Source organism: Halichoeres trimaculatus, unplaced genomic scaffold, assembly GCF_033239565.1.
Source record: "Halichoeres trimaculatus isolate MK-OKI-2021-1 unplaced genomic scaffold, fHalTri1.1 fHalTri1_scaffold_4, whole genome shotgun sequence".
Lineage (NCBI taxonomy): Eukaryota > Metazoa > Chordata > Actinopteri > Labriformes > Labridae > Halichoeres > Halichoeres trimaculatus.
The window spans coordinates 11,849,108-11,874,399 of record NW_027437182.1 but is presented as its reverse complement, the minus strand read 5'-3'; the positions used below and the strand labels follow the sequence as shown (position 1 = coordinate 11,874,399).

At 39.9% G+C, this 25,292-nt stretch overlaps 2 protein-coding genes across 3 annotated transcripts in view; one reads left to right on the top strand and one right to left on the bottom strand.

Moving 5' to 3' along the window:
• Window positions 1–1,607: 1,607 nt before the first annotated feature.
• acsbg2 (acyl-CoA synthetase bubblegum family member 2) lies at window positions 1,608–24,080 on the bottom strand. Of its 2 annotated transcripts, none has more exons than XM_074667927.1 (15): window positions 23,973–24,080; window positions 13,442–13,577; window positions 12,731–12,852; window positions 11,522–11,793; window positions 10,008–10,096; window positions 8,623–8,743; window positions 8,372–8,452; window positions 8,128–8,277; window positions 6,427–6,603; window positions 5,433–5,614; window positions 5,071–5,313; window positions 4,737–4,954; window positions 4,488–4,627; window positions 3,511–3,757; window positions 1,608–3,112 (listed from the first exon to the last, which is right to left on the bottom strand). In XM_074667927.1, the coding sequence occupies exons 2-15, from the start codon at window positions 13,552–13,554 to the stop codon at window positions 2,994–2,996; spliced, it is 2,274 nt and encodes a 757-aa protein (XP_074524028.1). In that variant the 5' UTR covers window positions 13,555–13,577; window positions 23,973–24,080; the 3' UTR covers window positions 1,608–2,993. The 2 variants fall into 2 exon arrangements, with proteins under 2 accessions (XP_074524028.1, XP_074524027.1); XM_074667926.1 differs by lacking the exon at window positions 23,973–24,080 and adding an exon at window positions 17,763–17,955.
• rfx2 (regulatory factor X, 2 (influences HLA class II expression)) overlaps window positions 23,601–25,292 on the top strand; it is a 28,386-nt gene continuing 26,694 nt past the window's right edge. The window contains exon 1 of the mRNA XM_074667930.1: window positions 23,601–23,677. The gene's annotated coding sequence lies outside the window, so the exon portion shown is untranslated. The remainder of the gene's footprint in view (window positions 23,678–25,292) is intronic.

Here is a 25,292-nt window from a genome sequence, read left to right as displayed (position 1 = left end):
ATGGCCGCGTGCGGAGGGTTCACAGAGGGTTCATGTGATGGTCAGCCCAGTCTGTGGGGTTAAAAGGACACGCAGCCAGTCGGGTAATAACACTCATGATGCATTGACCATCTATTGAAGAAATGTCACCAAAGTAGGGGTGTTTATTGGAAAAGGTTGATCAATAAATTGTTCTTGAGACGCAGTGCTGTAACAAGAAAACAAAATGCGAAGAGTGAGAAATCGGTCTGTTTGACCTCTGCTATAATCACTGATCTGGATCAGGCTGAATATTTAACTCTTATTGCAGTGATGGTGATACAGGCTGTACAAATGTTTTGATATATATTTTAATTTAGCAGTCTACACCTCTATTATTACTGTTTATTATTCTTCTTCTCTTTTCCCCATTTTTTTTTTAAATAAGCTGTGTTGTAAATTTATTAACATCAAGTAAAGATTTAACAGTAAATTTATTGAGTAGCTGTAAACCAATATGACCTCCAGCTTCTTACATGTGGATATCCATTGGCTTTCAAAGAAGCGAAATCTATTTAGGACTGTGATTGTTTTCCTGAAAGTCTTAAAAAGAGACTCAAACAGAAGAAAGACAGAAAAACAGATTAATTAATCAATGTGTTTTTTATCACAGCTATATACTAAACACAGAACACTTTGTTTAGTATTTTGCTGAAAAAAAAAACACAATAAAAACTAGAATAAAGAGAATGCTAAAGTTTTATTTTATTAGAAATTACCTGCTGCTGCTGAGAATTTACAATCAATGGAAAGATCTTTTGATGAAGTTAGAAGGTGTAAATTTTGCTGCTGCACACATTTGCAGGTCTTTGACTTTCTTGTATGAAAAACCTTTCAAAGACCCTCAGCTTTTATAGTTTTATTTCAGTCAACGAGAACAGCAAAAATCTTACATCAGACAGAGATAAGTAAGTCCAAATTAACTGAGAAAAAAAAGTTCCCCCACACTGGACAACTTCCAGAAAGACAAACTTGAATACTTTGACCTTTTTCAAACAACAACGGTTTTAAAGTTCTTCCTTCAGGAAGTTGGCCAGTGTGTGGGAACTTATTGTCTTCTACTCAATAAACTAAAATGGGTTACTCTGAACTGCTATGAGACAATTTGGACAGCTTTTAAGGAGCTAAATACAACAATATAAAGAAAAATTTGGAATATTGGGACTCCTCAATTTTGCCATCACACTGAAGTTATAACAAATTCAGTAGCAGCCAATCAAGTTTAAGCTAGTTGCCTGATCTTCTCTGGGCATCAGCTTTAAAACAGGGACAACACTGAAAGCTTGAGTTATAAATTAATGAATGCTTTTGAGGAATTAACACCAGAGTTTGTTGAAATGTTTCATCTTACACAGCCTGCTCAAAATTAAACCTAGTGTCTAACTGTGAAAACACAGCTGTCAAAATCAAACTTTGAACATTGTTCAAACTGTGACGTTGTTTATATGCTAACTCAGATTTAATCTTAAAGGGTTTTCAAGTGAAAGTGTGAGTTATTAACATTTTAATATTGCCACAATGACATATAAGATCAGGACTTTTCTTCAAGTTTCAGGTAAAAGAATTCAAACAGATCACACATTGGATTAAACATTTTATTACAGAACTGGTCAAACACACAAATATTCACAGGCCTGCTTTGTGCATATTTCAGTTTTCTTTTTAACCCTGATATTGTTCACAACATGTTACAACAGATGTTTGAGGTCAGGTGAGTCCTGTTTTCTGTCAGGGACTGACTTTTCAGGTATGAAAACTTCTGTATTCCTAAGTGGATGGACGCTGTTAAAACTGACTCGCCATCATTTCCTCATTTCATCACTTCTTCCACAAACATTTGATTCACTTCTGTTAACCCTGAACTTCAGCGAACAATAACATACACTTTAGACAAGCAGAGTGCAACAAATCCCTTCATTCTGCTTTATATTTACAATTACTTCATATACAAAGTCAGCTCTTTAGATTGCATTAAGCTTTGGAACGTCACAGATGGAAACAGACTAATAAAAACAACTGTAATGATGAGTTTTGCTATAACCCTACACTTAAACTCACTTATGTACATTTCCTGTTTTAATTCATTTCCCCTTTATGGTTGAGAGCAATAAAAGGTTGAATTTATTGAGCTGTAAAATAGGTTTAAATAAAAGCAAGTGAGGGGTGATGTTTAGGCTTAACATATTTACAATATTACACAAACACGGCAGGTCTACACCCACAGGGACTGTTCAATAGGACCAGGCAGGTGTTTGGCTGCAGTGAGTCAGCATACAGAACAGACAAACTTTACGATTACAAAAGGCAAAGTATGGCTTCAATGACGGGTACACAGCATGAAAACACACTTCTGATGCTTTTTTTTTTATCAGAGGTGAAAAATGCAGCTCTGCATCAAACTAAATGTGCAGACCCTCTGACTCCTTAACCACGTGAAGAGAATAAATGCTTATTTTCCACCAAATACATAGAAAAGATTAACATTGGATATGAGAGCTGAATTTCATTTGAAGCCTTCTTTAGAAATGTTTCTTCATTTGAAGCTCATTTGGCCCGCGTAAACTTTGGCAAACGGAAAATAAATTAAGAAAACAAGTTCAAAAACACAAATTACTGCTTTACAAATATCCTAGAAACTTTTTGGATTATGTTTATCTCAAGTAATTCAGTGCAATAAACAACTTTTCTCACAAACAGCTGGTACTACTTCATCAACCCGATATCACTGTTCAACCAAATAAATAGTTGATTTCAATTAAGCTTATTGTCTCCATAATGGCTTCATTTGTTTGCTTTCCTTTTCACAGAAATGTAAACTGAGACAGAACGAGCAAAACTTAAGGCAACCAAACATTTTTACAAGAAGACAAACCGCAGCAGAGGGAGAAGAGGTGGGAGGTATGAGGTGGTGTGTGTCTGTCTTTGGGGGTCAGACACTTGAGGTTCTCCCTGCAGGTGGACGAGGAGCAGCGGGTTTATTTTGAAGGCAGAGGGTTGTCTGGGGTGGTCGGAGTTGCCAGCTCCTTGTAGAAGTTCTCGATTTGCTCTTTGTACATCTTCCCCACCACTGGACGCTTCAGCTTCATGGTCGGGCCTGAGGGACAAGCAATCAGACACTTTTATAGGTGACTTTGAATTACCGGACCAATAAGATCTGTGCTTTCCAGGCAGATGATCATTGAAGAACAAGACAAAGAAAACACAAATCTCACTTAAGTTTTTAAAATATCTCAAAACATTTGACATCAAGAGGTAAAACTAACTTCGGTTTTGACATCAGTTTTTCAATGCTTATTTTAAAATCTTGGACATGAATGTTTTAAAAACACTGAGACCATATTGAAGCTAATTTTGTAGGGAAAAAAGACTTCAGATCACTGATTTAATGCCCTTTAATTGATAACAATTTGTGAACGAGTAACTTAATTTACAATCAAAAACATGCTGAAGAGGTTTGAATGACCAAAACTACATTCCACCCTCGGCACTTACCCAGCTCTCCTCCTGACACAGAGAAATCCCGATCCAGAACCACCCACTTCTGGATGCGTTGAGCGTTGGAAGTTGCCTTCTCGTTGACTCGGTTGATTGCCTCCTGAATGGCGGCATGGATCGCTCGGTCACGGCCGCCTGCAATCTCAGACACACGTGTGGCGCTGCTGCCCAGCTTTTTGCAGATTTCTATTGCTTCTGGTGTCAGCTCGTCCTCTGGATCTCCTGTCTCCGGGTTTACCTGGCACTGGGCAGAAAACAGTTCAAAGAATAAATTAAACTGTCTCTGATTAAAGTGTGTCTTGCAGTTGCAGTTTTGATTAAAGCCCACTAGATGGCAGCACTAGCAAAGAAATGCTCTGACAGGGTTTTCTCACAATCAGCTCAGACATACTCTGAGATCAGATAAAAGAAGTGATGATAAGATATGAAAAAGAATCAGAGGGCATGTTTTTAAATCTCTATCTGAATATAAAGCTGTAAACAAGTTACCTTTGACATCTTAATCTGATAGTTTAACAACCCTTGACGTGGTGTTATCTACACAAGTAATTCCACTGCACTTCCAATCAGTACATTTCCAGCATAATCCACCCATACTTTTTCCTATTGACAATTCATTTTCAATATTGAAAGTGTAAGAAAATGCTCAATAAAATATCAGAAACTACATTTAACTAGTTTTTAAAGACGTCTGTGTGCACCACATATGTACAGTTTCATGGATGTAGCTGCCAGTGATATTGTGCAAACATTGTGTGGTCTGTGAATTGTTACAATATGCAAACTGATGTTCAAAGTTTTTTCTATACATGTAAACTTTGAGGATGCAAATGAGGCTTACATTTGTGACCAAGTTCATCATAGGTGAGAGTTTAAAAAACAAAGAACAGTCTGTGTTTTCAAACTGTTTTTCTTGTGAGTTTTTAGAGCATCATGTATCCGTCTCATAGCTCAGGTTTCAGTTTAAGACTCACCTTGATGGTGAGAAGCATAGATAAGAACTTCCTCTTGTCCCCGATCAGCATGGCGTTGCTAATCAGCGGTAAGGCCTCTTTCACGGCGTCCTCAGTAGGAACAGGGGGGATGTTTTCTCCTCCTGCTGTGATGATGAGCTCTGAAAAATAAGACAACAGGTCAGTATTAGACATGTTTGAATGAAAATGTTCTCCCTCCTGTGGCAGATCCAGTAAAGACATACTTGTCTTACTAATATTTCTCTCTACCTTTGATTCTTCCGGTGATGAAGAGGAATCCTTTCTCATCATGTTTGCCCAGATCACCTGAGTGCAGCCATCCCTCTGCATCCAGAGCCTCCTCTGTCTTGTCGGGCATGTTGAGGTAACCCATGAAGACGTGACGACCCCAGAAGCAGATCTCACCGTTCCCTTCCTCATCCGGGTTGTGCAGCTTTGTCTTGCATCCTGGCATCTCTTTACCACAACTGCAAAGCAAAGCATCCTTTGTTTTAGTTCACCAAAAAGCACATGCTTTGCATCGGCTCCATGATGTAAATGACGGGAAACTCTGAGTCTGATGACACAGGAATAAAAAGCGTACCTGGTGAGCTTGAAAGCTTGTGGGATGGAGATAGTGTGTGGTCCGGTGCTCTCGCTCATGCCGTACAGCTCGTACAGAGGAATGTCCAGGCTGAGGAAGAACTCCAGAGTGTCTTTGGTGATGGGAGCAGCTCCTGTGTAGCACTTGTTGCAGCGGTCTAAGCCCAGAGCTTTACGCACCTTCTTGAAGACAAGTTTTTTGGCGAGTTGATAACTCAGTGGTGTACGGCCAGCTGCTCCATTTCTGCAGAGACACAAGAGGAAAACCAAATGAGTGTTTGATGGCAGAAAAACAGGACTGAAACAAGTGCAACTGATGTAATCATGCCTTCATACATCTTTGGTGTAATGAAATGAACGTACTGATTCATTTTTGTCAGATTGGTCTGCAGACCGACATCTTTGGCCCAGGCTGCCACCTTCCTGCGCACAGTGGAAGACTTAGCTCCCACAGACTTCATCTTCTCCTGCATCTTCTCCCAGACACGTGGGACGCCCATGAAGGCTGTGGGACGCACCTCCTTCAGAGTGTTAACCAGAGAGCCCTGAAAAAAGAAAAAAAGAGGTTTAAACAAATACTACATGTAGTTCACAGTCCACATGAGCTCTTGGAAGATTCATGAGATGAAAAGAAGAAGCTCTGTCACAAGTCTACCCTCAGGATAACTTTTACTGGCATGCACGCTATCTGCCTTTGCATTATGTGTTAAACTTGTTTATGCACATGCTGAACTGATGATGAATTAAAAAAAGCTCTGAGAAATCATAAGCACGGGGCATAGCTCAACACAGCAGAAAAAATCTTTAAATTCCCATGAAAGGACACAATACGGAAGATGCACATGACCAGTGCAGGTTTAAAGGATCAGAGATGAGCTGTTGAAAAAAGGCTGATTTATTTACTATCCGCAGATTTTCTCTGGTTTTTAAGCAAGACATAACATCATCTTGGAGGAGAAAACTGACTTTGTTTCTTGAAACGATTAAAGGCCAACATTTTCCATCAGCTATCTCTCTCGGGGCTATTTCTGTCATGTTTGTGGTGTGCACAGTTCATTTAACCTTTATAACTTTTGCTTTAGGCGTCACTTTGGTTTCATGGTAAATCCCGCACAACATGTGCACAGGCTATAGTCACTGAAGAGTGGTGCAAGTTTAATTCCAGATAAAATTATCCTTAACTCTTAATATTTTCAAGTTCTGAAATCATATCAAAAAGTTAACTACACTGTATATCTTATTGTATTGTATCTATTACTAGCTTTCTTAAAATCTATCCACTCTCACATGAGAATAAAGTCAGTATAAGATATTTGTGTTTACAGTTTTTTGTGTACTCAGAGCAAACGTTTCTCACCTTTAGTGCATCTGGCTGAGCGAAGTAGGTAGCCCCTCCCACCTTCATGGTGCACCAGATGTCGACCATCTGCGCAGCGATGTGGCTGAGCGGCAGGTAGCTGACCACGGACTCCTGGCTCTGAGTGGCGTCTGCAAGGCGCACATGACGGCAGGTGGCAAGCGCGGTCCACGTCACCTAAAGGTAGAGAGGGATACAGGTTGATCGTTTATGTACCCAAGGTGACAGAGTGGCGTGTTTTCACCAGACATTCTTCAAACAAATAAGAAGCGGCTTAAAATCTCTTGTTCTTGTATGAACGGTTGTCAGACACCGCCAGGTCAACCACTACTGAATTGTGACAGTTACATAGCAACTAGTGTTTTGTAGATGAGAGTAACCATGCTAACTGACAACTTTAGCCGGCCGTGTAACTTGCTGTCGGGTGACATCCACCGGTTAACAGGGTCAAACAAGGGTCACACTCTCATAGACTGTATAAAACATGGACGTAGTCTTCCAGACGTCACCCGTCTGTCTAGAAACGGATAATAACGTATTCGTGAATTGTGGCCATATTGGAAGTGGTAGGGGCTTCGCGTACAGCTATTGGGCGCCCGTCAGTCACGTGACCTGAGCTGTGCCTCTGATTGGGTGAGCTCGCGATCTCAATATCTTTTGAACCGTTAAGTTAGAAAAAAATTCAGCCCCACAGTGTTTGCCGATAGCAAACTTAGCTGTTCAGTCAGCAGATGTTTTATTTTTAACTAGGCCGTGAATAGGTTAATTTCTGCTTTGAAACCTTTTTATTTTTTTGGCTTGGTGGGTATGTGACCTGTGGTACTTCCAGAGCCAGCCTCAAGCGGACACTCGAGAAACAGCAGATTTTAGCACTTCTGCATTGTCTCAGATTCTTAGACCAGAGGCTGCCGCTTGGTCACACTACACTCTTGAACTCCAGCCAGCTATGTGCCTGTGAGTTATTAGTGGCGTTTTCTGTACCCAACCTCAGCTAACCAGGTGTAACCGCAAATGAAAAAAAAACCCTCCTGATTTCTACGTCCGTTTTTCTTTGTGTTGTGTAGGTAATGACAATTAGGAACTCAAAATGGAAGGTAAATAATAAGCAGACGTCTAAATTTCGATAAATGGAAACAAATTTCACATTCACAGTTAAACTTAAGTACATTATCAAAGCTTGCACTATCCTAATAGACCACTGCATTTTCAAGGTACCTACGTTATCCATATGCGCTCAGCTGTTACAAACAGTAATAGGGTCAATTGGTGTATATGTGGTTTCTGCTCTTTTTGCAGGCAGCCTCAAGATGAATTTCAAAGAACTGCAGCTTGTGGCCCTTACACATTGGCTTCGGGTTACATCTTGGTTTTCACAACAGACAAAACAAAAAGAAGTGCTGAGTTTTATACCTCCCAAGGTGAGCTTTGGTTTAGAACAAAGTATGCGCCTGAGAACAAGTTTTAACAGCCTGGGTGTCTCTGCTTTGTGCGAAGTTATGATGTTACAGTTTAACAGGTTTGCAGCACAACAACACAATCTCTGAGATAATTGGCTGCATCATGCCTAAAGAATGCATAAACCTTCAGAACACTCAGGTCGATCTCAAGCTGTCAGCAGCATCTGCTCCTCTCTGTTATCACAGGAGTTTGTTTTCAAACATGTGACACTGTACAGCTCAACACACTATTCACATAACTCACATTATCATGGCTGAGCATGACTCCTTTGGGCTGTCCTGTAGTCCCTGAGGTGTAGATGAGTGTGCAGCATTGGTTTGGTTTCTGGTTGGAGATGATCGCATCGAGCGGTGCGTCGGGCTCATCTCGTCCGAGCTCCATGAATTCTGCCCACTGTGAGGCACAGACAGAAACCAGTAGATGTAAAATTTTTGATCTTTTTTTAACTTAAAAAAAAAATATTCCAATGAGCAGATTGTATCCGTACCGAGTACAAATTTGGTCTCTTCTCTTTAAGTGCATCTTTGTACTGAATTATTGCTTTCAAGTGTGGCAGCTTGTCTTCAACCTGAGAAGAAAAACAAAACAGACTTTCAGGAGAATAAAACTGCAATCAATAAACAAGGAAAAGCGTTTCTACATGATATTCATTGAGAAGATGATTTGAATCTTTATCTTCTTTCTGGCTGTCTGCAGTTTTCCTTTTTTAAAAATAATCTTAGCTCACTTTGCTCTCACCTGAAGGATTTTCTGCAGCTGTTTGTGGTTCTCCACCACAATAATGTTGGCCTTGCAGTTGTCTGCTACATACTGGCACGCCTCAGGAGAGTTAGTGGTGTAGATTCCCACAGCAAACCCACTGCAAAGGAGAGAGGATGAGTGAGAAATTCTCCTTTAGATGTACCATTTACAGGTGGTTCTGCCCTGCTGTTATTTGGGAAGAACTGTTTATTTGTAAACTGTGACTTAAAAAAAACCCAGACAGTGAGATCTGATGCATCGAAACATCTCCAATCTTAAAGATGCTATGCGGAGGATCTGTTTTAATTGGACTGCCTCGCCACTTTCTGGCCACCTCTAAACTTTGTGAGCCAGCGTGGTGTTACCATAGAGACCTAGACGTGCTGTAAATCAATCTGGTCCTGCTCGACCCAATCGGGAAAAGAAGTAGCATTTTGAAATAACCTGAAACCTGTAATGTTGGTGCTGATAATCTCATTTTAAATTGTGGATTACAATCAAGGATAAATCTTTATCTTTCTGCCTAGATCTGCAGAAGGCTTACAGGGCATTTCACTGCTCAGAACTAATTTCCTTCAAACTCTAGGACAACAGAATCTACCCGACCTTGCAGCTTTGTTTATATAAAGGCACTTTCACTTCAGTTGCAGCTTGAGACAAAAGAAAACTTGAACCAGATAAATTTCTTCCTGCACATGAGCAGCATAAACATGTGATCACCATCAACTTAACCATGATTCACTTCATTCGGGACCAGTTTGACAAGTCAACAGCAGTTTCAAAACATTCTCATTGTCATGCATCAGTAGAGAACAGGCGTGAGAGAGTCCACAAATGGAATGAGCCCGTGTAAGCCCTTTCATGTGTCTGCAAAAGAAAAATCACGTACTGTTCCTCTGTATCCTGCAGAAAATTAAGAACTGCAGCAAATTGAGGATGTTAAGATAATCGCTGCAGGAAATGTTGCACAGCAGATGCTTTGTGATGCAACAGGCTTAGCCGGGACAAATCTGCTCTAGCTTGACCAATCAGCGGTTTGTGTGCGTGATCAAAAGAGGTTTGGGTTTCTCAGAATGAATATTGATTTTAATGCTTGCTGATGATGCATGCACTGCAGGAGACATGCTGTGTGGCAACTGTTACATGATGTGTGCACAAATAACAGTGAGAGATGAATTAGCAAGAGCACAATGCAGTAAGCGCTGCAGTTCAAAAGCTTCCTGTACAGCATATTTTTCTAATCCCACAATTGTAATTGCCTTCAAGCCGAAAGTCGACGTGCTGAACTGGATGACACATAGTTTTGTCATTAGGTGTATTCATGTTTTAGGCCTGAGATTAACCTGCTCAGAAACTCACTGAGGATGAAGATCTAAACTCACCCGGCTAAAATGGCTCCAATATCAGAGATGAACCACTCTGCAGAGTTGAAGCCCAGGATGCCAACGCCATGGTATTGCTCCAAACCCAGCTGGAGAAAGACAAAACAAAGATAAGAAACTGTTTTATGATCCTGGGACCTTTAGAGTAAACTCCCTCTTCTTCATATTTTTTAGATGCTGCAAGTTTAATGTGAAGTCTCTTTAAATGAGACTGCTGGCTTATCGTCTACTAATCAAAAGTTTACAGTGTCCTCCTTGAACAGCATTTCTTTCCTTTTAAAACTTGAGCAGATCAGCTGATCCACACACTGATCAGAGCTCGGGCTGCTTGGAACAAAACACAGAAGCTGTTACCATGGAAAGAGGTATTCAGCTGCCCATACACGAAACAATCATAACAGAAAGTGATATCAGATACAACAGTGCAATAAGCTCTTTAAATAACTTCCTCCTGTAACTTGAATATCACACGTGGACTGACATTTGAAGCTTGATGGAAAACACACTGTGTGTGTGTGTGTGCATGAGAGTCAGCATGTAGGGGGGTGAAAGGTTCAGTTTAGTTTGTATGTGTAAGTACAAAGAGACTCGTGTAAGCATGGTTTCTCCTGTATGCAGTTGAGAATGTGTGTTCGTGACCTCTGCTGAGTAACTGTGCTGATTTTCACAATAAACAATAACGTGATCTATCCTGTGCAAACAGCCCACGCCTGTCTCGGGCTGCCTCGCTGCCTCACTGATGTTTGCTGCTGGATTGTTTTGGGCCATGGTCTGCTCGGCATCAAATCAAGCACAAAAAAACTTCAAAACAGCAGATTGTTGAAGTTTATCAGAAATCTTTCACCTTTACATTCTAGAGGGAAACTGTTTCACGGGGTTTATGAAAATAAAAGTGTTCCTTCCCTCCTCATGTTTAAGATATGGTGTAATAGAGTACTTTTGCATATTTTGAAATAGGGCTTCCACAAGGAACTCTGTTAAAACCTGAAACCATGAACTGTTCCAGGTTTGGTTCCTTTGAACATGTGTGTGCACAGAGTTAGCAAAGAGTGATAGATCCCTGCTCAGATAGCTTTATTTCCGTGTCAAATACGTGACTTATTGCAGTCACCTTGTGGCTGAACATTGTGTGTTGGTTTGATCTGGCTTCTACTCCAAAGTTTTTTGCCAGCTTCATATACAAACTATGCATAATTGACATAATTCTGGGAAAAATTTCATCAAAGTGTCAAGTTCCTGAATCTTTTAAATCTGAACAGCTGTCAAAATCCAAAGATATTCAATATACACTGACACAAAGCAAAGAGGTGGTATTTGCCTACAGTGACAAGCCTGGAATGTTTTAAAAGATATCTATCACAAGCCTCAAAAGCCTCAGTTATTGGATAAAAAAAAGACATTTTGAAGCTAGAGCTTTGGTGATTTTTCAGATAAGATAAAAAGGAAGAATTTTGAGACAAGGCTTTACATATATAAGCTGTTTTTAATAAATTTCTTCACAGAGAGAAACATACCTTCAGAAAGCTCTTGGCAGCAGTGCGGCAGGTCTGGTAATAGTCTCTGTAGTTGAGAGTTTTCTGCTGCTCGCCCTCCTTCCAGCTCAGAGCTGTGAAGTCTCCAAAGCGCTCCACAGCTGAGGTGAACATCTGGTTGATGGTTAAAGGAGTCTCAGCAGCCAGACCGGAGTCCCCCATCCTCAGTTTTACCTCTACGTCACCCTGAGATGTCCACAGGCCAGGCTCTCCTGCTGCTGGCACTGACAGGGAGTTTGGGCGCTCGACTTTCACTGGAAGACATTGAAGAACTGAACTCTTATAATGTGAAGTGACTCTTACTAGCATATATTTTATCATTATGAAGGTTTTTTAAATTTTTAATGAGCTGATTTTGATTCCTGCCTTGTCTACCTGAAGTGTGACTGTTTCTTTTTTCTGTTGGACCTACATTTAGCCATGTTCCTACATTTATATGCCTCATTAATTCAGTGACAATAACATGTCCATGAGCAATAAAACAGATGGTCGGACCTTTAACAATAAAACCATCATACAGTGAGGGTTATAATTCATGTGTTGGTAAAAACTCAAACAAAGAGAAGAGTGTGTCAGTGACCTAAATGCAAGCAGGATGTTTATGATTTACAGCCAGGTCATACTGTGGACACAGGAGCTCAATGAGGGTTGATTTATACCCAGAGGGAAACAGCTGGTTGTCAGTTTATGGAATACACAGAGGTCAGGACGATATTTAATTCAATTTTTTTATTTTCCAGAAATGGGAAAGACTTGTCCACTGACTTCATGATTATGGAGTTTCCAAGCTGTTTATTCGGATAAACTCTTAATCACTTGACTTATGAGAACTCACGTCAGCCTTATTCTAAATATGAAAGAGAAACACTGCATCATGTAGACTTATATCATGGAAAAGAAGTGCTTGTTCTGTTTTCCTCCTCAGTGACCGAGACAGGAAGGAATTTGCGTGAGCGGGGACTGAAGACAGGAAAAGGAAAGTCAAGTTTGTCCTGCCAAAGAATGCGTGCCCTCCTGTTTGGCTCGCTTCCTCAGGATAAAGAAGAAAATATGTTTGGTAATGCTGACTACAGCTATTCGAGCCAACACACTTAAAGCCAGTTATAATAATGTTAATCTGGCAACATCATATTATGGAATGAGAGAGTTTAAGGAGGCTCTCAGATTTGTGTTTTTGTCGTCTCCTCTCACCTGTTTGTGTGTTTGAAGCCTGCTCAGCAAGGACTTCTGTAGTCATGGAGCTTCTGTTGACATCACTATGTGCACCGATCTCATCTTCCCTTTCCCCCGCGGATTCTTCCCCTGAAGACTCACTGTAGGAAAAAAACATATCATTTAACTCAGGGGAGGGGATACCAAAGTGACAGAGCTCTGTCTCATCCTTTGGGAAATGTGGCCATAACACACACCTCTGTGACCTGAAATTACGTAAGACAGTTTCATCACAGCTGTAAATCTTGTAAACACTTGACAACAGTTAAGAGAGAAAGTTTATGTTATTAGTTTTGGAGTATAGCTGACAGGAGGGTAAATCTGACATCTGCAATTTTCCTTTCATTTTCAAATCTTGAGGAGGAACAGTGACACTTTAGATGTTTAGATGTGTCAACCAAGCAACAAACTTCTCTCAAGCAAGCAAAACAAATATAGTAAAAAGTGTCTGACTTAAGACTAGCCGTTTTTAAACTGTCTTGTTTGATGGGCCCTCAAATGTTTTTTTTTCTGACTTTTTAACCAAAAACGGTTTTATTCTAATCATTTTATAAGTAAGAGGTAAAAAGTTCAAACTTATCAGTTGTCTCATAGCACCTAGTGTTCAGTTTCTACTGCCCACTTTGGAGAATCAAAGCTCTAGAGTTACTGCAATCAAGGTGTCATGCTTGTGTTTGTGTGTGAGCGTACTTTGCCGTATCCACGATGCCATCATCAAGGGAGGCTGCACTGCTCCCCGCACCGCAGGACGACTCCAGGAAGCCACCTGCTCTCTGGGGCTCCATCACCACAGCTTCAGACATGGTACCGGGCTCACACGCGGTCACTGAAAGGGAAAACACCCACAAATTTATAGAAATGAAACTGCAAAAAGGAAGTTTTACATCTGTTTTTAAGTATCATTATGTTTATTGACTATTATTACTAAGTTGAGATACGATTCCATTATGTAAGCACATATTTTTCACATATCCTGAGTTTTTTTCTGCTTTACTTGCTGACAGATGACCAAAGATAAATCATTTAATACTCCTGATCTAGATGCCTTTCATTTAAAAAAAAAAAAAAAAAAAAAGTTTTTTGGAGTGAGGATACGGATCCAGTCTTACAAAAAAGAGAAAAGTTTGCCTCTGGTGTGATTGCAAAGGAGTAACACAAACATGAGACCGACAGCTGCTCGTAGACCTCACAAGACTCACACCAGAGTGTTGTTGGCATCAGGTCACATAACCTTTCCACCAGTTGCAGCCTGGGTTATAATTTTATTCATTTTTAGTTTTTCTGTAGCCACTCCTTTCTCCTGAATGAACGCTGAGAATAATAAGCTGCAGGCAATGCACAAAAAACAGAACCCACTCGGGAAAAACACAATATTTGCTTTCACTTCCCTTGTATTTCTCCTTTTATAGCTGCCTTTATGAGCGGTTAAACACACACTTTGTTTGTCCGTTCAACGGCTGTTCCGTTTACAATATTTGGTTGTATGGCAACATACATAAAGTGGAATGACATGCTTTGGATAACAGATGAAAAATGCTTTTTCTAATGTTTTAATGGCTTCAAACCATTATCATCCAATAAAAGCCCCACAGATGAAACTATCAACTTATGACACAAATGAAAGATGAAGAAAAGACAAACCAGGACTCACAAAGATAGCTTATGAGATGTTCATCCTCCTGTTTTCTTAAACGGTGCCGATAGCGTTTAGAAGTCGAACAGCTCCATTTCAAAGAGTTGGACGTGGAGGCCTCAGCTACCTTTACTATTACCTCATCACATGAAACACACCAGCACGTCCTCAACAGTAAAACATAATTCTTTGCTTCCACTGCCAAATGACACTTCCCTGGCGCCCCCTCTCACTCAGGCCCCTCTTTATTTTTGTGAATCGCAGGCCTGAGCTGCTGCTGCTGCTGTTTATCTAAGAGGGCTGAAAACACATACCAGAGGCTTCATCTGCTTATTGTGGCAGCAGCCTGTCATGACCCACCTCTCTGGGACAATTGAGTGGGGGGGTTAGGTAGAGAGAAACAGGCTCCAGAGAGCAGAGAGGTCACAGAGCAGAGGTGAAAATATTTTCCATCCGGGCTGTAGAGTTTGACGCATATCTGGGAAACCACACCTCCAAAAAAAAAAAAAAACAAACAAAACAAAAGAAAGGTAGAAAAAGGGAGCTGCTTTTGAAATGGCAATAACCAAACTTCCTAAAGGAATCAGAAACCTTCATCACAAATTGTCATCCCCGCTGAAAACAAAGAAAAAATCAATACTACTTATACGACTTCAGTCATGTGGCGAGCTGCCAGCTGACCCCAAGGAGACTTCTAGTGTTCTTAGGTTTTAACGTCTCATAGCCAGGAGGAGATGTCACAGGGTGATCTCACGCCGCTCACATGGACACATACGAAGCTGCCATCTTACACAGCCTCTCCTTTCCAGTGCAGCTGCACATTCCTTAAAAGCACAGCTGTGTGAGGGCGATGTAGTTTTCCAGCTGCATTAAAAGGAGTTCATTTCAGAGTGGAGGAGGGACGATGTGGCAGAATCTTGGGGTATGGTTTTAGGCGGGGATCATGCCTGTTTTGGGCTTTGTCATTGTTAGGGTCCTCGAGTGTTAGGGTTAGGGGTTGGGTGGGGTGAGGGGCGCGACACTGATCTTGAGAAAAGGTTCAGTCACTTGTGAACTGCAGCTGAATGAATATAACTTCTCACACAGCAGACTGAAAAAATACCCCTAGGCTATTTCTTGCTTTTCATGAATCCCCCTGTTCTTTATTCTGTCTGATGAGCCATGATCACATGTGCTTAAGATCAGACTCAGATTACACATAAAGACTTGAGGTGCATGCCTCTTAATGCAGAAACACTCTGCTTCTTGTCAGGCGGTCAAGAATGCCCTGCAACAAAATCAATTTATCATTCATCGGGTGGCTGCTAAAAAAGATCTCCCGCTTCAACTCTATCACTTTCAATCTTGTCTCTAAAATTCATCAACTTTCTATTTGACTAAAACTACCCATGGGATATTTTTGGGCTTACCCGTGACATGAACGTTTCACTAAGCAAAAACCAAAACTAAGAGTCTCTAGGGGAAGTTCAGCTGCATATAAATAAGTCTTGGTATTGATAGTCAAAACCTTTAAAGTGCTGGTTGAAATGTCCAGTGATCAATGAGTATCTATTGCTCTGTCTAGCTATCTGGTGTTGAAACGCTCCAGTCAAACAGAACCTGTGTAGCACCTTGAACCAGGAACAGGATAACTACAGTATCTGTTTAGTTTGGAGAGCATCCAATCAGTGCCTTGGATTTTAACAAGAGATTTCACCATAACTCAGAAAGTCAGGCACTGATGACGAGACACAGTGAGAAACCAAAGTATTCAAAGCATGGCGTCCTATAAAGACTGAATGGGATAAAAATATATTACATGGGAGAGGGTATGGGTTTCACTTGAGGGATAGTATTTGGTCTGGGACTGCAAGTTTTATATACTTCCCTAACTAACTTTTTACAGATATTTTCCATTCTTAACCTGCTAATTCTTCATATTTTAGTCTATTAGATAAAAGTACATTGTAAATATACCCAAACTATGGGCTAAACCCTGAAGAATTGACTCTTCTCGATTCAGAAAATATCTTCAGTTTCATACATGAAATAAAAATGTGTCTGCTTTGTTTTTTTTTTAAGCCACTGTCACCTGCTTTTTTTTTTTATTCAAACAAAACCTCATCATCTATTTGAAAGCTTGAATATCTAAGGGAAGTGCTCCCTAAACCCTCACTCAATGGACATTTTTGCAATGGATAAACCCGTTGAAAATGTATATCTTCAAAGTTTTTTTAAAAACCACTTTTTGTGATTTTAACCCCAGGACAAAAAAATTGCCTCCTCACATGCTTTATGTTTCCTTTTTTTCCTGCCTTTCTTGCATTGTCTTACAAGTTCCAGCACAGCTAATGCTCAGGATGAATAATCAGATGATTTAACACTCTGCAAACAGACAACACCACTACAACTGCGTCTCTGTAATCAGGAGAGGATTACAAATGTAGAGCAGAGACGTACAACAGCTGTTAGATTCAGAAAGGGATAACGCAACAGTTGGAGAGCCACAGCACTTAAACCTTTTACATTTCATTTTTAATAAATGCAGAATATGTGCACATCAGAATACCACCCTCTGCCTGAAGCATGCATACTAAAAACAAAAAGCTGGGACCCTCCCCAGAGCACAAACCACCATGCCTGCAAACTTCAGTTAGGTTAATCCCCTGTCAAACAGAGCAGACAAAACCCCACCCCTCCCTTTACTCCTGTCTCGTGTATTGTCCTGTCCTGTCCACAAAAACAGCACTAGACTCCCAAATGTGAGATTTCGTGTTTTTGAATCAATACATCCCCCGAACAATCTGCATCCTGAGGCAGCTGCTCCCTCTGAGGAGCAGGGATGTTTTACGACTGGGCGTGATCCACAGCATCTCCTCTGCACAGCTCTCACATGAAGCTCTACATTTAGGGGCTAGTTTCAAATTCTAAAAATTTACATAAAACTGGAGTTGATGTATTAAAGGCATCTTAAATTCACACTTGAATTCACACAGATCTGCTGGATGGGTTACACCCTTTTGCAAGAAACCAGATGTCCTCATGTTGTGGCAGGGAAGGAATAATTAATTCCACCTCTGTTTAATTTTTCAGATTAAATGTTTTCAATAATCTAAAATCATTTCTAAAGACTACATCCCACTGAGTTACAAAAATAGTATATTTTAGTACCAGTCAAGTAGTAAGCCAATAGATACTTAAAATGTGGGATAAAATGTAAAATATGAACTACCATATTCATAAAAATGGCATCAAATTTATCACATAAAACACATTAAAGCAGTTTCCCTGAGATAAATGTCATTCCTGTTTCTTCCTCAAACCTGATCTTCATCAGTGAAAGCTTGAAGATAAATAAAAGCATATCCTGCTTTTAAAGAATTAAACTGTGATACTCACGTTGCATGGCTAGACACTTATTCTTCTCCCAGTTTGTATTAAATGCTTTTCTCTTCAATCGACTCCCCTCTATATCTACTCGAGCTTCAGTTGGTAGCTTAATACACAAATACGCCGGCTGCTCTCTGTTTCTACTACTTGAGGAAGCACATCATTCATTTTCAAACACTAGCCGGCTCGGTTGGTCCCACCCCCCGTGAAAACCCCACCCAGACAAAACCAGCCAGCTTCCTGCAGACACACGCTCCCCCCTCCCTTCCTCTAGCAGCACCGAGCGACCTGATTGGCTGAAAGCGCTCACACCACAAACCAGCTCTCCGTATAAGGCCACGCAAGCCAAATCAATAGGGGTGGGGGGAAGTAGCATAGAGGATACACTCACACACACACACACACACTCGCTCACATTCACTATTTGACAGATGATGCTATGAAACTCAAGCCCATCCCCCCACTGAGATACTCCCTTGCACACACGTTGCAGATATGCTGGCTGAGGTTACTGTCGGACAAACTCCACGCAAAGGTTTCTGAGGCCACCTCACAAGTGCAGCAGTGCAGACAGGGCAGTTCAACTTTCCACTGACAGATTGTAAAGACAAAGACATCTACATCCTGTGACCTACATTATCAAAACATTTCACATCCTTGTTATTATCTCTCTTGATTTACCTCCACTGTTAGCTTATGTAAATTGAATATAATGAGCATTAAAACATCAGAGCTATACTTTTATGTGAGTTTTATTATATAAAATGTCGAAAAAGAGTGGTAATTTTATTTCTGACTAACAATACTCTGCATAGTTTTTACACACACACACATTCTCTAGAAGCTTAAACAGCTTAAAAATGTAGAGAAGAATTACCTAGAATGTTTATTGAAGTAGTTACAGTCAACTGTGTTTCTGCTCTTTCAGGTCTTTTAAATAGCTGCAAAGGGTGAGGTCAAGTGTTGCTGCACAATGCAAATTTTATTTACTTGTGTCTACAGTGTCCATGCTAACATTTCACATAGTGAGAATCTTTTCTTTTTCTTTTAAAGCCATAACTTAAAACAAAAAATAAAACATGCTCTAAAAATATATCTCAAAATGTTGATCACAGTTTCCATAAGTTCAAGAGCACATTGCAGTATGTTTAGTTTTATCTCATCCATGGGTCACTATGTTAACAACACACTGCACATACACAGCTCATTTTCAAACGAGAAGCTGTAGTAAGCAAAACTTGTTTCCGAGAAAAGGGGAAATTTATGTCTAAAAAAACAAAAACAAAAACACTGAAGGGAATTTGTGTGGAGACTTAGCTTGAGGTACGTTCTCAAATCCTGCCAATATGGTAAATAAATCCCACATGCAGGATACTATTTCTGGGGAAGTTGTGGAGAATAAAAAGCAAACTATATGTATTCGTGTCCAGTATTTGTAACATACTGGAAAGATTTCTACTTAAGGTTAACAAAAGGGTTGACCTGCATCTGTGTAGCATGCTGTCTGTGACGTCCATTAAGCAACATAAAAAACTTTCATTTCATTTCATTTGACCTTTATTTTACGCGGTAAAACTGCTTGAGAAACAACCTCAAGTTACATTCTACTTGAAAACAACCAGATAGGCTAAAATAAAAAAGGAATTCATACAATTACTGATGACTTGGCTAAAATTCCATGAATGTACCCTGAAAACAGACTTATAGGATACCCTGTACGAGGGATAGGTACCAAATTAGGTACTTTTATAGGTACTGACTGAATTCTATCTGAAGTATCGAGTACCGATTCTTGTAAGATCTAACATAAAAAAATAATGCTTCAGGTAAGTTTTCAAGGATTTTATGGAGACAGAAAAAAGTGCATGGTCCAACTCAGCACGAGTATAGATCTGGATGATGACATAACTGCCTCAGCTTAGATATCAGCATGTCTGGCTGATATCTCCACATGGATGATGGAATGCCACCTTCAGCTAAATCCATCCAAAACTGAGCTCAATGTCCTTCCAGTGTGCCCCTCGGTTCAACTACAGATGCGTATCCTGCTTGATTCCAATCAACTTGTGCCCAAAAACTCTGCCAGAAATGTGGGTGCCATGAATGATGACCAGCTGACCTTGAAGGTTCATGTGGCCTCGATTGCTTGGTCGTAATATCAGGAGGATCAGACCCCACCTGACACAGCAGGCCACATAATTTCTGGTACAGGCCCTTGTGATTTTACACATCGGTCTTTGTCAGGTGACGTCACATCTGCAAACGCCGCAGTGCATCTTAATACACCGATCAATATTGTTAATTGTTGACAATTTTTCAAAATATCTTTCTCTGGCATCTTTCATCAGCATATCTCGATATGGTTTCCACTCGTTTGGCTTTTGTTTTTTTAGTTTTAACATTGTATAAAATCGTAGAGCTCCTCACTGCCTCTCCGTTTACCTCTATTGTTTACATCCGTTTACCCACCAAAATGGTGGGGGGGGCTTGTAGATGCCGTCACTGTCAAAGACTGATTGACTACTTCAACACCCTCCTAGCAAGCCTTCCTGCATGTACATTTAAATCTCTGCATAGGATACAGAATGTAGCAGCACATCTGGTCTTTAACCAGCCCAAAACAGCACATCACCCCGCTGTTAACCTCTTTTCACTGGCTTCCAGTGGCAGCTTGAATCAAATCAAAGCTTTTCTTCTTGCTTACAAAACATTGACAAGAACGGCTCCTTCCTACCTCATCCAGGTCTACTCCTTCTACGCCCTGCTTGAGAAAGACGCCTGGTGCTCCCAGCCCAGCACAGCTCTGAATCTCAAGCCAGACTCATCCTCTGTTGTGCCCAAATGGTTGAATGAATTACCAAACTCTATACAATTTGCAGAGTCCCTTTCTACTTTTAAGAGATGTCTGAAGACATCTGAAGGTATGTTCAGGCAAAACTTACACACTTGAGCTGACCTTTCTCTTTGCCCTCAGGAGTAGAATGAGTCAGAAGGTCTCAGACCCAGCTCTTGGTGAATTTTCAACACTAATTACTGAATATTGTTGAAGGTTGAACTATACTGTTGCAGCAAATAACTGTGGTTAGTTATGAACACATTATTCTACATGGGTGAAAACAAAAAAAATCTTCTGGCAGTTAATGGCAGCACCTGCAGCCAAATAACTTGCAGCACTTTGTTGCACTTACTAGGGTTTTACCGTAGGTCAAAATTCTTGCCTGTGCTGTACGTTGCTTTGGACAAAAGCGTCTGCTAAATGAAACTGTAGAACTGTAGGATGAACAGATTGAAGTAGAGCCAGAGAAGGAGTTGGAAGAGCCAGCAGAGGATAATGACTCTGAAGATAAAGAGGAAATTATGGACCTGAACCATTTCCAGGATTTAGTATTCACTGCACTTCTCTGTCTTAAATCAAATTCAGCTAAGTAATTTTGGAGCTTTATCTTTATGAAAGTTTGAAAGCCAGCTCCAATAAAAAAACTCACATTATTGCATCAGTAGTGAAACCCTGCTCATTTATATCAAACAGTTCATTGACATTTCCTTCATAAAGAGGTTACACTGTTGTATGTTTTGCAAATAGAACATACAGCTTTGTTTATTTCTAAAAAAGGATTTCAATTTTTATTGCATATCCTCAGAGTGTTGTGAAGATAACATTTTCTCCACTCCTGCACATTCGTGTTGTACTTTAGACTCTGAGGCATCAAATTAAAATAAATATATTGTATTGTAATATTGTTAACTGAGTCCCAGCCGGATTAAATAAACACAACAGAAAGTTAATCAGTGAGCTTAAGCGGACAGACTAAAAACTGTTTCAAACTGAATACCATGAGTAACACCATAGCCTAATTTTAGACCTCGTACAAAAAATCAGAGCAGTCAGCCCAATTACACAGCTTGACAAGATGATCCTGTACTTCTAGTTCCTCTCAGTGGTGACCTGAAATACTGGGTGCTACAACAAAGACAGCTAATCCAGGAAGGGAACACGTGCAATAAGAGAACTGAAATTGAAGAACTGCCCATCGAAAAAATGTTTGCAGTAAGCAAACATTGTACTTCTGATACAACAAAGGTGTAAAAGCAGGTCACAAACCCATAAAAACATGCCTACCTTTGAGAAAGAATTGTGGTTGTGATTCCAAGCTATGAGGTTGTAATTGAAACTTTAAACTCCCTTATTTTACTGTTAATACAAATTTAACTGAAGCAGCAACAGGGGTTAAAAAAGAGAAAAGAGTCAAGGGTGAAGAAACGTCCTTTATGTAATTTCCTCTTAACACCCACAAGAGAGGTGCAAAAGTTCAAATGGTAGGAAGCAGAAACCACACGCTGTTCAATGCATGGTATATTGTTTAAAACAAGCCTGACCATCTAAATTTGAAAACTATGCATGTTTCAACACAATGTATCAAATTTCACAGAAAAAAACACAGCTGTCTTCTTTTCTCTCTAATAACCAGGAAAAAAATCCCTCTGTACTAAACAGAAAATGTGTATGTGCATGCATGCATTACTCTAATTATTTGTAAATTTTTGGTGATTATATTTTTATTTTACATGACACACTTTTTACAGTCAGTCTTAAAATAGTGCACGTGTGAAGATGCTCACATGACCTCATAAAATGTGTGCCATCACTACTGTATAGAAAGATCAGTCTCAGCCAATTGCCACGAGAGACGAAAACACAGAGCCACCACACCACAAGGTCACATGACTGGCTCTACTCATGCGCACACGCTGAGATGTTGCAGGATGTGTTTAGTGCTGATGCATTCTTCACCGAGGTTATTGTCGGTCAGGCTTCCTCTCTCATCCCACTGCTGAGATGGTACTGGGAGGGATTCATTTACATATTTTTTTATCAGAAGCATCACTCTGATTATACACACACTGATCTATGAATAATCTTAGTGAAATAATATAATGGAAAGGGTATTTAGTAAAACTATTACTAGTTTTTGTTGTTTTTAGCATATTTAGATGCTTGAAATGTTTTACTTTTACTTGTTAAATTGTAAAAGAATAGTTAGAAAGGGATAATACAGGGGTCACTTGGTGTTGCGACCTTCATGTAGAAGAAAGATTTGATTATTTCTCCATCATCCACTGTAGGATATGATCAAATACCCAGCTCCACATCCAGTGTTAACTCCAAAGTCATGAAATCAAAATATAAAACAGTTAAGTTTTTCATGCAGGGGAACATTTTAACTTAAACAGGCAAATCAAACTTAGGTAGAAGCTCTGGTTACCACTGCTTTTATTATTCCAGTGTCATTCAAATTCCAGTGTCCCCTATTCCTACAAAATAGACTAAAGAAATCATTCCCATTAGAGAAAGAACAGATGCTTCTCACTGCCAAACCTTACAGGTTGTCGTTCAGTCGTCATTAGGACTTCTTGCCAATATGGATTGGGCAAGTCGTCCACAGATGCTAAGAACAAGCATTTAGAAATAATTGATTTTGGTGCTGATCTCGTTTTAGATTGTGGATAATGAAAAGGCAAATATATATTAGTCAGACTTTTTTGAAATAACTCAATAAGTCCTCACTGGGCCTTTAAAATATTTGTCTAGTACCCCAAAATGAGAAAACCTGCAGGGTTGGAGGTCACCGGCTATGACTCATGGGATATGATGTTCTTTAATGCTAGCATAAATTGTCTTTTACTGGGTAAAAATATTCACTTGTAACCAAGGAGTACAATATTACAAACCTGTTTTATTTGACTGGAAGAGACCTCAGCATAAACACGGAGTAATATGTTGGATTCAAACAGAGATCAAATCAGTTGAAGATGCTAGAGGAGCAAACGGTTGGTAGGCAGCTCATGGGCGGGATATCGCTTCGCAGACCCGCCCTTCGGTGCTACGACAACGGCTGCCACTGGGTTCACTTGGATTAACGATGGTAGGATACACGGAGTTTTTGTTATGTAAAAAGAAACAAAAATAAACTTTCAACTACTTTTAAACAAGTGTTGCGCTGTGGGAAAACTAGAGGATCTTGTGTGAGGATATAATTAGTCGCGGAGATCTACAGTTTGTTTTTCCACATTGGCCCAAACAGGTGCATTGATAAACCTGGCTAATTACCCACACACTTTTAGCTCACTCTCGATACTTGTTAAGATAGTAATACATGGCTAAGGTGTATCTGAATAGCCGACCAACAAGTATAATCAATGAAAAGTGACGTGACTTACCTGGAGGCTCTTAGTTGAAGTCTGTGGATGTGTCAGTGAATGAGCACCGTGTGAATACTGATTTCGCTGGCAGGGGGTCAGAGTGACATGGCTTGGCTTTACTTCAGCTCTGTGGCACCTGTTGGAAACGACCGTCAGTTTTATTGTTTTATCACTCACTCACTCACTCACACACACACACACACACACACACACACACACACACACACACACACACACACACACACACACACACACACACACACACACTTATATTCAGTTATCAAAGACAGATATCACTGTACTTATTGTAACTGGGAAAATGGGTAATTTTTATCACCCCAGTGGCTAAATATGTCAAGGATATTTTTAATGCAATATTAAAGCTGAAAGATGAGTGTATTGGTAGTTAATATTTTTTTCCCAAATGCAAGCACACTATCATACTGTTCTTGGGTTTGAGAGACACTTATTATGGAGAAGATTTTCAGTATTTTGCCTTTCAAACTTTTCTTTTACTGCACGTGTTAGCTACATTATTAGCCCGTTGTCTATGTCCACAATAATGGATTTCTATACATCTTCTGTACCCCAAAAAACATTTGTGCAGCCTTAGATAAGCATTTTATAGACTGACACTTTGTGCTTAAGAATCTGCAACTGATTAAATGCATATCTAATATGTGTACTAGCAATTTTTTAAACGTATTTAGTGTATTTCTTGTCACTTGTTGAGTATCAGGAATAACTTGAGTCTCTTCATAAATGGCCAGGCTTTGGAATTGGTCTGTGGAAAAAAACAAAAGAAGCTGATCTCTGAAACCTCATAGATTTATTTGTTCTTTTCTGTTCTTTTTTTAAACCCTGACTTTTTTTGTTCACATTTCTGTATGTCTATGTCTCCAATGAAAAGCCCGGACCAAAGGTACACTTTCCATGTGTTTCATCTAGCCTGAAGACTTGGGCATGACATTTTAAAGCACATAAGCAAAGATACCCACCTGATTTGTCCATTTCAGCAAAGGTCAAACTCCAAAAAGCCTTGATCCTAGAATTTCATAATTGAGCTCAATAACCTCTTTCATCAGACTTTCCAGCCTCCTAATCAGCAGTTTGTAATTCAGCAAACTCTGAAAGTCTAAGTCTAAAGAACACCCCTGGCTAATCGATTATTTATCAAAATTAGGCATGTTCTGTTCAGGGCCTCAGGAAACATTATATAACTATGACCACAGATTGAGCAGTACTCGTGCTTTGAGTAAACAGAACCTCAAGATTAAAGCTAAAGTTTCTGTGTTTTCTAACCAAGGTTGTCTTTTGAGGTTTTTAACTGAATAAATC